General features: G+C 39.3%; 1 protein-coding gene across 1 annotated transcript in view; it reads right to left on the bottom strand.

Moving 5' to 3' along the window:
• NSD2 (nuclear receptor binding SET domain protein 2) overlaps window positions 1-12,785 on the bottom strand; it is a 71,341-nt gene that overhangs the window by 6,530 nt on the left and 52,026 nt on the right. The window contains exons 11-15 of the mRNA XM_052682170.1: window positions 4,969-5,100; window positions 3,822-3,945; window positions 2,608-2,808; window positions 1,761-1,940; window positions 570-726 (exon numbers count right to left, since the gene is read on the bottom strand). Of these exons, the coding sequence (XP_052538130.1) occupies window positions 570-726; window positions 1,761-1,940; window positions 2,608-2,808; window positions 3,822-3,945; window positions 4,969-5,100 (794 nt within the window). The remainder of the gene's footprint in view (window positions 1-569; window positions 727-1,760; window positions 1,941-2,607; window positions 2,809-3,821; window positions 3,946-4,968; window positions 5,101-12,785) is intronic.

Genomic DNA, 12,785 nt, shown 5'->3' with positions numbered 1-12,785 from the left:
CCTGACACTCAGATCTATGGGACTTCTGCCTGCTTGCAAGATACACATAAATCTCCTTGCATTAGTTAGCAAAAATAACATCTTTAACAAAGTCTGCAATCTCTATACTTGTTAAAGGTCAAGTGACAGTGTGTAACAGCTAGTAAAGCTTTCTAGGGCAAACCCCACCCATCTCTATCACACTCAAATCTCAATGTAAGTGTAAAACTCTTAACAGCCTGAGCGACTTATTTTCCAGCCAAGGAAGACAGTGATTCAGGCTATTACAAGTTATATACACTCAGTTATTTGAAAAGAACTCTGAAACAAGGGGCAGAAGGCCAATATGGCGAAAGCAGAGAAGTCTGCAAGGAGTCTTGTATGGGCACTGCTGTGGCAGAGAGCAATAGCAAAGCTTTCAAGTCTTGGAACAGGGGTATTAAGCACAGGCAAAGCTCTAAGGGAGATGTGGTTCCCAGCTTAGAGACATGGGAAATCTGCGTGCAGCAAGGCACAGAACAGCCAACTCTATGATCCTTCATTAAAACATGCCAATATCACTGTAAAAGAAAACAAATTTTTCATCAGACCTGTAATTTCCCAGTTTAACCCAAATAATATCCTGGAAATGGAGTTTCTTCCCTGCCCTGCAGTCATTGCAGTACCAGCTCCCATCTGGCATTTCGATGTTTAAACAGTCCGGGTGAAATGCTGCAGGACACGACTCGCAGCACAACAAGCTTCCTCCTTCCAAGAGAAAAAAAAGATTGACAAACATCAAGACAAAAAAGAAAGATTTGCATTCCAACCAGATTCAAAGCAGTGAGGTTTGTGGTAGGGTCTGCCAGAAAAAAGTAGTTAAAACATGCCAGCTTGCAACAAACACACATCATCTAGCTGTGCACAGAAACCAAATGGTCTTAACTGATTTGAATGCCTGGCAGACTCCAGTTAGTAAATACATACAAATTAAAAAGCAAGCTAATGATATAAAAGCCAGAATAATGCACCACAGGGAAATTATTTTTTTTTACTTTAATGACTACAATATATTTAACATAGCTTAATATATATTAATAATTCACTGTATGTAACATTTTAACAACAAAAATTAAGTCTAATTAAATTTCTCTTTCTCTATTTTTTCCCCTCTGGAGAAGAGGTAGGGATGAGATTGCCTGTTCCATGAATTACCATCAGAAAGTTAGCTGCTGCTTAGTAAGCTGCTATGCTGCATGTTAATTTGTTAACAAATCAGGTAAATTCTCATTGCCAGGGTTTAATCAGCACGATGCATTTTGTGCTTCTCAATAAGAAGTAAATTTATTAGTCAGCATAAAGCAAAAAGCCCTTAATTAGTGGCACTCCAGACACTAATATGGGTTCAATTTGCTGTCTGCTTCTGAAGTAAAAGCAACTCTTAAAATATTTATGTTTTAATATTAGGTATGAGCAATAAGGAAACACAAAAAGCTTCAGTACACTGAACACAGGGGAAAGGACAAAGAAGGATTTATCATTATGCATCTCTGGTAAAGAATTAGATCAGGTTTCTGGTCTGAGTGAAAATATTCTTTAATAAATCATATCTGCAAAGAAAGGACGCTCAAAAACTAGAAGCAGCACAAGCCAACTTGAAGGTATTTCAATACCTAAGGGAGATGAACTTAGCACGCCACATTTCTAATAGCTTTCTGTAAAGAGATTAGTAAAATAAAATTTAAATTGAAGAATAAGACATTTTGATGCTGCACCTACGTAAGAGCTTTGCATCAGTTTACCTTTGGAACACACAAAGCACCAGCTCACATTGACATGCGCGTGATGACTTTTTCCTTTCATGGCAGTGAAATGATTCGTACAAACAATGCTGTTGGAAGCGATGACTGCACATCCCGCAGCAATGCACACGTCTCCAGCATGGTATGCAACAGGACAGCGAACACAGCGCATCATCTTTCCTAGCAAAGCAGAACACTGCCATATTTATCTTTGAACAAAACCCGTTTAGCACTTGCTCTTCACAAATAGTATTACTGCTGGTTAACACCAGAAATGTTTCAATTATGTTTGCAAGGTTTGCATTTTTACTTTCAGAACAACACTGAATTAACAAAGATTTTTAGAGAACATTATACCGAGCTTAAAGCACCACCACATTTAAATACAAAGGCTTCAGCTATGGACAGAGCAGACAATCTTTTCTCAGTCACACGGTTGTGTTTACAAATGTTTCCCAAGATGCACAGAATCATACAAAATCATAGCATGCTTTGGGGTGGAAGGGACCTTAAAGCCCACCCAGTCCCAGCTCCTCGCTGTGGGCTGGTTGCCCCCCACCAAATCAGGCTGCCCAGGGCCCATCCAACCCAGCCTTCAGTGCCTCCAGGGATGGGGGGCCCACAGCTCTCTGGGCAGCCTGTGCCAGGGCATCACCACTCTCTGAATAAAGAACTCACTCCTCACTGTATGTTCACATTCAGCAAGTCTTGCTGCAATACCTGAATCAGTCAGTAGTACCTGTATGCCTGTAATACAGTGAGGAACTACAGCATGAGCAGATTCCTTACCTCAATATACCATAAACAGACTTATTTATCAGTCATAAACATGTAAAAATGAAACTACCTTTTGAGATTCGTGGATGGGAGGGGTTACTAACATGACAACTGAGGCAGCTGTGCAGAGGACATCGAAAACCCCTGTTCTCAAACACGGTTAGATGGAATTTTTTCACACAGGCTTCATGGTAGAATTTTCCACAGTGGGATACAACACAGCGCTTCAGATCTGCCTTCCTCTCTTTACACACAAAGCAGGTATGCACACCTAGTGGCAAAAATAATAAAAATCCTGTAACTAATTTTTCATTCAGACCTGTGTATTTAAAACACTGGGAGTTTTTGTTGTGGGGGGGAAGAGCTTTTTTTTTTTGTTTGATTTTTTAATTCCATTATTCGAAGCAGCAATTTATCTGCTTTGACTCTTCAGTGTTCAATACTGATTTGTTTAGATACAGATAAATAAAACACAACAAAAATAAAGTTACAATGGAAATCCACCACAGTTAATGTGTGCATATAATACTCAAAGCCTCACTGATCTGCTTTTGTGTTCTTATTCATAAGTCTCAGTATGCCAGGACAACTCTGAATTTTGTTTTTAGGACAATGAAATAGGATCCTAATTTGTTAGCAATCCTGTAAAATTTGACTTGTAAGTCCACAAACTAAGGACGAGTATCCTCCAGTCTTCTCTCTGGACTGCTTGGAACAACCTTATTTAGGAGAAGTCTTTTTTCTCCAGCAAGGTTCACCACCTGACTGAACTGAGTTTATGAGCAAGAACACAAATCTTCATGTAACATTTTGAGATTAAGGGCTTCCAAGCAGTTATTGCAGGATTAAAAGCAAATTAAATTAATAGCAGTAAGGTGGTCTTTTAATGGGAAAAGCAAAAGATACATGCAGACACAAAAAGAACTGAGAAAAGACTTAAAGTGTTTCATTTGCTGCTTTTTTTCCCATGGATTTCTTAGGTCTTTGAGGCAGACCTTAAATCTACTCTGTAATTGTACACAGACAGATACAGTCTGCAATTATTAAGGCAGTGGAATTCAGAGCAAATCAACCAATCTGCAAGAGATTTCTCACTGAAAATAGAGCGAGTATCCTAAATCATGGCACAGTTAATGGTAATACATGAATTTCCACAGCATCAGGCACCAAGAGGAAAGTACAGTTTGTTCAGATACATAACCTGCATGGGATGATTTCCTGCAACAACGTATGGGAAAATTACACCTTTTCTTTTTAAAATTTAATACAAAGGGACAAACTTGCCTGATGTACATTCACTACAAACGAATTTTCCTGCTGGTCTTCCAGAGAGCCCAAGGCAGCTCACGTGAAAAGCTCGATAGCAAAGTCCTTCACACAGCAGGAGATCACCTGTTTTTTCACATAGCTTTTACAACACAAAGGCATTTAAGGTTAAAGAAAAGTTCATATGCAGAAAAAATAGTATTCACTATTCCTTTCCATAAATTGCTCCTCAAAATCTCTTTTCCCATAGGCGAAATCATATTTAACAAGAAAAAGACAACACTGCAAGTATCATCACGTGCCCTTGCTTCCTGTTGCAGCAAATACTAGTCATTAAACTGAGAAATACCACTGATAGAAACACGGTACATGAGAACATACCCAGATAAAAAGAAACGAAAACAGCTTTAAGAATTTTTCCCTGAATGGCATCTGAGCAGGTTTAGGATAAACCTTATTTTCCCTTTCTTTGGCAAAGGGAAAATCGTCTAGGAGACATAACGATACCTCTATACCCACGCTGTTAGCAGTGACATAAAACTAAAAATGAACTGAACAACAATGCTGGCAGAACTTAAGGGATTAGACAACATTTAAAGATAGATAACCAAACCATTATCACTATGTACAAGAAGAAATGGAAATATAACTGCTTTTCCAGTCTGCTGGAAACAACTTCAATCTGCCCAGAGCTGTCGTATCACCCTTTCATAACCTACGAACTCTGTAAGCATAGATCCAGGAAGCGTTCTGCTCGCAGTGAGCGTGCTGTAAGTGCAGCGCAGCCACCTCTGCTGTGCTCACACCGAAGCACACAGCCATGTCACATTTCCTTCTGTGTAATAGCAGACAAGCAAGCAGTTCTCTGCCGTTTAATCCAGTCACCTGGCAAACCTCATGTGCTGTCCTTGAGGTACAAATCACATTTATTTTACTCATCCGGAAACTAAACCAGAAAGGCTAAGTCACTTATTTTAGATCAAGAAAAAAAAAACTAGGAAGAATTCCATTTACTGATACGGCAACATGTTCACTAATGTCTCCTCCATGCTGTAGGCACAATAAATCTGCGTCTGCCCTAATGTTGTCATTTTCAAATTAAAAAAAATCCCTTTTCCAGGATACCTCAGAAAACACAGCTCCCTGCCCAGCTACCATCTCTCACCTGACACACATATTCTTTTTTTGTTCCCGTTCCTCGCTCAGATTTTTTGGATGATATAGACACTTCAGTCTGAGTTTCATCAGCACTTTCATAGGGAGACTCTGAGCGCTCATCTCCTGGGCCATCGAAGATCTGAAGATTAAACACACACGTTAGAGAAAGCAGCCACGTATGTGAGCTTTTTTCAGAATGTCAACCAAAGGAAGCAAACAGACTGCAATTCAGGCTAACAGACTGAGGTAAGTTCTTTTGGTTTTGTTTCCCCACCTTTCAAAAGAGAATTTGATTAAATTCAGAGTATGCACTTGTGGAAGTCTCATCAACAGGACAAGGTAACAGCTATTGTCATAAACTCAACAATTGCCAAAACAAAACACCAAGACTTTGAAATATGGCATTTTATTTGTATTCAGTCCTATAACCCAGTTAGTCAGTGCCTAGCCAAAAACACAGGGACATGGTAAAAACCCACCATTAAAGCTCGAATACATGCTTTACATGGTATTAACAATGCATTTTAGAAAGAAACTCAGTAAAACTTCAAGCTGTATACCAGAGTCTCTGACTCAAATATCCTTCAAGAGAGTGGCAACGTTATACATAAGAGAGAAAAACTATATGTAAGGAATGTCACAGTTGTCAATGAATTAAAATACTCCAAAAGATGACCTTGTCATGCATAAGTCTTACATAAAAAGCCTTACCAAATGTGTTAAAGTTAGAAGATTAAAAAAAAAATAATTCATAATTAGCTTTAAGGACAAAATTCCTAACATTCAAGAGAAAACACCATGCTGTTTTCAGTCCAACAGAATTCAGGGATGGGATGCACATACGAGTCATGTTTTCTCCCTTGTTACAGCAGAAAATACAGAATTTCATATTGCTGCCCCAGTCTGAACTCAAAAGCATTGTTATGGCTACAGACATTCTCTACGAGAGCATCACCATTTGCAACTGCAAAACAAACCTGTCACTTTTCTTGATACTTGTTCTCATGGTTATTCACACATGTCATCAAAAATAATGCCTCGAGTTCCTTCTGAGTTGTCTAACTGCTACCCACAGCTGATGATGCTTTCTTGAGGTATTTCACTTACAACAAAAGCTCTTTGGATTTTTTCTCCTGTGGAAGCACACTGCAATTCAACCCATTTCAATCCTTTTTGGTAAGCCAAAATTCAGTCTAAATTTCTCACTACAGACTTTTTTTCCAGCCTCAGGAGAATTTTGGTGAATTTTCTCTGACTGGAGACAGTATTCCCCAAGTCTCCAAGTACAACATCCAAAGCCATTGAGCATGTGAACTTCTCCTCTGCACTGCCTCTGTTCCACTGCCTAAGGATCTGCCCCAACCTTTTCAATGAAACACTGAAACTCAGTGCTCAAGAGATCATTTTGCCAAGAGCTGTTTGTCGGGACACCAACGCTCCACTCTATATGAATTTGCTTTCTGTTTTCGTACATACAATCTTATATGCATCCATATTAAACTACACTTGATTAAAACTGGTCTGGCTCAGCAAGTAATTTAGATAGCTAAGTGCACACTCCCTATCTCCACATCATGTGCAAATTCATTAGAAGTGATATATTTTGAAATCAGAGATAAAAACATAAAGACATCAGGCCCAGTATTAGTCTTTATAAAATCCCTTGTGAAATGCTGACTTTGACTGATTACTTCTCACTGTTGCTGCCAGCTAACTTGCGTTCCTCCATTTAATGTTTGTTCTCTTTGAATGTGTCTAAAATTATTTCATAAATTGGATCTGTCTTTTTTTTTGAGATTACTTTCAAGACTCATATTACAAATTCATTTCCTCCGTGCAAAGGCAAGCTATTGAAGTAATTCCTACCTACATTTCATCTACAATACTTCTACAACTGGATTCATCTCGAGATTCTCCCTAATGGTTTTATAAGTGGTATCCTTCAGTGGGTTAAAAGAACTTGAACGTAAAACTGTTGCTTCGTTCAGATACCAGGAAATCTCTGATCTCTGGAAGGAGATGGAAAGTAGCAAACTGCAAATGCAGACTGTCTGCCTGGCCAGGAGTAGCCAGGTTTTGCTGGGAAATGCTGGATTAAGAAGGGTAGTACTGGAGTTCAGCAGAAATCCAGAAGTGTTTTCCCTTAGGGTTTAAGCAAACTTACACAACACTCTTCATTTCTGTTTAAACTCTTCCCATTGAAACACTACTTAGTATAAGCAGTGCACTCCTCTAACCTTTTTTAGTACGTCATTACATTCCTGTTACAACTAGCTAAAATTAGTCACATACGCTAATTTAATGCTACTGGTGTCCTCTGTATTTCCCCCACAGTGAAAACTTTTTCTTAAATCCTAAGTTAAAACTTTTATACACAAATCTGAAGAGGTAAGAGAATTGTTCTCCCACCATGCACCCCCTAGAGAAGGGCACCCTGCTGCCCCAGCTCCCTGCTCTGAAGGCAGAGCACAGAAACAGAACAAACCCTATGACACGTATGCCAAGACAAAGAAGAATAAGGTTTGCTTTACAGCAACAGTTTATTGGCTTGTCTTTGGTTTACGTAGTAGTAAATAGTCAAATGAAGGATGCATATGAAAAGGTAATCCTGTGGATGGATGGAAGCCTTTCACAAACCCCTTAGACAGGGGCTACAAAATCACAGCCATGCACGAACCACAGATTGAAAACCACTTCCTTATAGACCTGGAATTTTACTGCCCTACTTAGGGTTAATGCAATAGCCCATCATTTACATTGAATGGTTACTGTGCTAAAGCAGTGCTGGCAAGAATTGGATGCTACCGTCACAGCCACAAAACCCAAATTCTTGCAAAATTTTGAGACAGAACTTGGCAATTCAAAGCAGCCTATAGATTCATGATGGATCTCATGCATGAATACGCAGCACATGAACAAAGTATCTGTAGACAATCAGCTACAATGCTACCAGGCTGAGAGTATCTTGCAGGAAAAATACCACCTCTGCTTTGCAATCACCAGGAGCCCTGAGCAAATCACAGATCAGACCTCCATTCAGCACCAACACTGCACTAAGCAGCTGAGAGGGACACACTGCTGCAACGTCAAAAGATCACTCAATCTCTAACTTTAGCATTGGACTTAAATTGCTTTGTGCAGGGTGCTACAATCCCAAAGGTTCATCCCACCCAACACTCAGAGCTACTATCATCAACACTTGAGTTTTCATGGTAGCTAATTTTAGGGAGCAGACAACAGGCATGGTGAGCAGAGTTCCTCTTACACTTGTAAGAGAGGGATGCCTTTCTGGAGGAAAATTCCAAGTTTAAACTCATGTTCTCAATCTCACTTTCTACTACTCATCTCCTCAGTAAATAACTCTATTCCATACACTCATTCTTTGGGTCTGCTCCCTGTGATCAGAGCCAGAATCTGGGAGCTCAGCTCCCGAGGCTATCCAGGAAAAGCTGATGGAGATAGAACCGAGCCAAATGTGTCCCTGTCCCCTGAAGGCCTGTGAGAGGCTGGGACAATCTGTCGAAAACATTTTTTGGAGGACCTACAACAAAATGGCACGCAGAACAGGAAAAGGCCGGGGCGACTGCCTGCAGCCTGAGCATGCTGCGACAGCCCAGCCAGGGCTCCCAGCCACCAGGGAACAGTTCCACAATAAAAATACCTTCTGATTAAAAACGCTAACTGAAGCGGATTTATAAGACGGCTGGAAATCACTTTCTGCAGTAAAACAGTACCACCTCTAAAATTAAACATTAACACTCGTGGGATTTGTTAACACAGCTACTACGTCACATCGTGACAGATGTGATGGATGGATATGCATTCAGCACAAACCAATACAAGTTTTTGTGGTCTTTTTCTTTTTTTCTAAAATTGTTAAGTCAAACGTGAATCTTCCTTGTGATCATGCCAGAGCTTGCCCTTATTTCTGTAACATAATCTCCCTAGAAAAGTAAATTGCACATAATTACCTCTTCTGATATTTAGGCAAAGGTTCAAAGGAAGCCACGCTTAGATTAGTGGCGAAACCTGTTAATTAGTAATTCACAGCAGCTGCCGGTTTGCTGTGTTATTCTGTTGCACATGTTGAGTAATACCTTACTTCTCATAAAGGCAAAGTAAAACTTTTAAGACAGTGTAAATTTAGGGGGAGAAAAGGCAAAGCTGTTCAGCTCAGCTGTGCGACTGACAAGCTGCAGCAATGAGAGCACTCCCAGTCCTGCCATCACAGGCGTTCTCCATTAGCAATTAACAATGCTGTAGCACGGAACCAGCATCCTCACAAGCACCAGCACACTTCACATTCTGCACGGCAGACAGGCTTTCCTCTCAACTACAAAACAACTCAGTTTCAGAGTAGTTGCTGTTAGAGGCTTTCACAGGGCGCTGGCTGAACACAGAGCAACCAGCTGATATTTGAGAACTCAAATCCAGGTCTTTTTAGTGAAAACTGCATCTGCGAGCACACAGGAGATAGGAGAGAAAGGGAAAAATCTGAGTTGAAAACAAGGACTAATTGAAATCATCAGGAGCTTTACTTCCTGTTCCCCTCAGATTCTCACAGCTATCTTTCCTTTTGGAAGTACGTTATCCACTGCTCACACGCATGAGACTCAGAACGTGGAAGGACACGTGATTACCTTTTTTTTAGACAACTTTTTTTTTTTTTTAAACACGCTTTCTATAGCTTTGTTATTGGGAAAATATTCATTACTGAGTCAAACTGGAACAACATTTTTGGCATCTCTGTACATTCTTTGGTTTTAGTATGGTATTTTTACCATGTTTTAGCAACTGAAAGATACAAACTCTGGCAGATCTCAGTATTAAGAATTGGGTCTACTGATGTCAACGTACATTGATCATACATCTTACGTACTCCAACGTTTGGGTAATAGTTATTCAGATCTACGACAGTACAACAATCAGGGCATCAAGACTTCACAACTCCAACGTTGTTGTAATTTCCTTTGGAACCAAGCCTTTTGCATATGTTAAAACTCCCTATTCACAATAATCAAAAGAAGCATTTAATGGATTCTTTCAGACAAACATTGACCTACTTCTAGAAAGACTGTGGAAGAATGGTTATAAAAGCAATCTCCAGCATTAATTCCTCACTGAATGAAGATGCTTTGCATGCTGCAATATTTGATGTATAAAGGCAGGTTACACCAGCAACCAATACTGTGGGCAATTGTTTAATTGCTAAATATAAGATTTCTACTGCTTAATTACTGTATCTAAAAGGTTGTGCAAAAGTGATATTCAGTGTGCACAGAGATGTAAGGACAGATTGTAGAATAATGTACTTTCCTTCTCAAGGTTATGCTGAGTAAGTAAGAATTCATTTTTGACGGCTGCTGTTGGTCAGGCTAAGAAAGGAGGAAGAAATGTGTGTGTATTTACATTTAAAATAATAAACCAGAGTACGAAAAGGAAGTAAATTGAGTCAGCAATGTATAGAATGTGATTTTATATGTTTATATTCTTAATTTTGTCTTTTTATTGAAGCTGTCTAGAAAGACATGTGAGGAGAGGGCAGGAAAAGGATTCAACAGAAGCATTATGTAAAAATCACTTTTTAAATGTTTTTCTTCTAATTCTTTCCTCAGCTACACCACTGAGAGTTCCAGCTCACTGCACCACCAACCAAGGCACTCAACGGTGAAAGGACAAAGCACTAACGTATGGAAACATCTTTCACTCCTACATCATTCAGTACATCTAAATGTTAACCTCAACTGTGCAACAATTTCTAAAGTATTCTTTACAATCAGATTCCCAATTCAAGTTTTAGCCAGAAATTTCAGCAGAAATGTGAGCCAATTCCTTATTCCTTCTGGCTTTTCTTTTTTTTTTTTTAAATGACATGTTGGCATGTAAGCTCAGCTTGCAAATTTCTAGAATGATGTGGATGAATTCTGCAAGTGGCACCATTAGTTCCACATCTGGATGGTTGAAATGTCATGCATTTAAAACATATATATATATGCACGCACACACATATATGGCACTGACATATATTGGATGATTGGATGCCAACTGAGAGTATAATACAAGAAAGGATGATGTGGAATTTGAGAAGTCAAATGATCCTGCGTTTCAACGAATTGAGTGAGAATGAAGTGAAATGCTTTGTGGATATTTACTCCATCCACCCATTTTTTTTCTATTCAAAATTTTCTACTCCATTAACAATTTTCCACCTCCTTTCTGACAGCTCCCAAATCAAACAGTGCCAGCAAAACCACTACATCATAATTTCAAGGAAAAAGATGTTCAGAAATCCCAGATCTGAAAACAAATGGCTGTACTCATCCATCTGCAACCTAAGAATTCGAAGAAAAAAAATGTTGCTAGAGGATGAACATAAAATGCAACCGTTCTGACCTTCAAGGCTGACTCTCAACCAGCTGCTGATGTGGCCATTAAGTGTGCTTTTTGATTTAACCTTAGGATTAAGTCTTCATTTTTAAAAGCTGATATCTAAAAACCATTTTGCTGGCTCATGTCATCTTAGGGGTGGGGGAGGGGGTGTAGGTGATGACTTTTTTTCTTCCCTGTCTTTAAAGGATGAGAACATCAATATTTGCTGAGGCAAAAGCCCACACCTCATGAAACGTAAGGTTTTCAAATACTATCCACACTGTAGATTAGAAATTGCAAAGTGTAAAAGGTTCAAATACACTTCAGTGCTTATTGGCTTCACCAGGAATTTTCATTTCTTACAGCCAATTCAGACATGCTTTCCCTGCCCAGCGTATCAAGGTTCAAAATGAAATTGGAAATTGCAGTGAGAAAGTTGCTAGCATTTATGTATCCATGGTGTGCACACAGGAATGGGCTCCAACAGTCATCTCTCCACCAGCTGCAAACCCCTTCAGATTTTTTCTAGCTACCAAAGTGCAATTTTCATTAAAATGTACATGCTCTTCCTCAGAGCACTTTATCAACACATTCAGTCTTGTGAAAGCAGCTCTCGTATTACTCAACTGTGCTTGTTAAACAGCATACATTAAGAATACAAGCTGTGGTCTTAGTCATATTAAGATCAGGTTGCTCTTCTGTCACGTTGTGCTTAATCAGTTAGAAAATCAACTAAAGGGCAAATACTTTCAGACAGGAAAGTTAACCCTCCTGCTTTCCTTTGTTTGACTCAAACATCTTTTGTTTCATAATCCCACCTGTAAAACATAAAATGGAAACAAAATCCAAAACGTAGATTTCCTTTAAAGCTAGGGGCATAGAAAATAAAAAGAGCCTGGCAGAAGCAAGCCACCTCTGCTGCAGATTCATCAAGATCCACAAAAAAAAGTAACCTACTGCTTTCAGGTCACCCACTATCTCTAACCGCTATTTTGCATCTTCTTGTAAGCATTTGATATCATGTTTCCATGACTTCTGAATGCTGTTGGCTATTAAGCTCCACTGTGCTTAGAACTAGGGACACTGCTACAAACTCAGACTCCCTGCAGTGACTTCAGCATCAGTGATGTCCATACCACAATCAGCCAGGAGGAAGTGGACTAGTCTGGCTAAGAGCTTCCTATTGAAAGACTGTAGTATGGATCTTCTGATAAGGAAACTTGTTATCCTTCCACAGAGATTTACCAACTGCCTTTTCTTCTTAACGAAAGTCTTAATGACTAGTTGTGTAGTTGTTGTTTCTTGTTAAATCTAAGCGCAAGATATATAAAAATATATAAACAACATGCAGATAGATCAGACTGTATTCGAAAGACAATCTATTGTGCACCCACACGCAGACAGAAAAACTGACAGAGCCAATTGAGTTACAGTTAACATTTCCTTTATTTCAGT

Source organism: Tympanuchus pallidicinctus, unplaced genomic scaffold (assembly GCF_026119805.1).
Source record: "Tympanuchus pallidicinctus isolate F22 unplaced genomic scaffold, pur_lepc_1.0 scaffold2, whole genome shotgun sequence".
NCBI classification, from domain to species: Eukaryota; Metazoa; Chordata; class Aves; order Galliformes; family Phasianidae; genus Tympanuchus; species Tympanuchus pallidicinctus.
The sequence above is the reverse complement of the archived record's forward strand: the minus strand, read 5'-3'. Positions and strand labels throughout refer to the sequence as shown.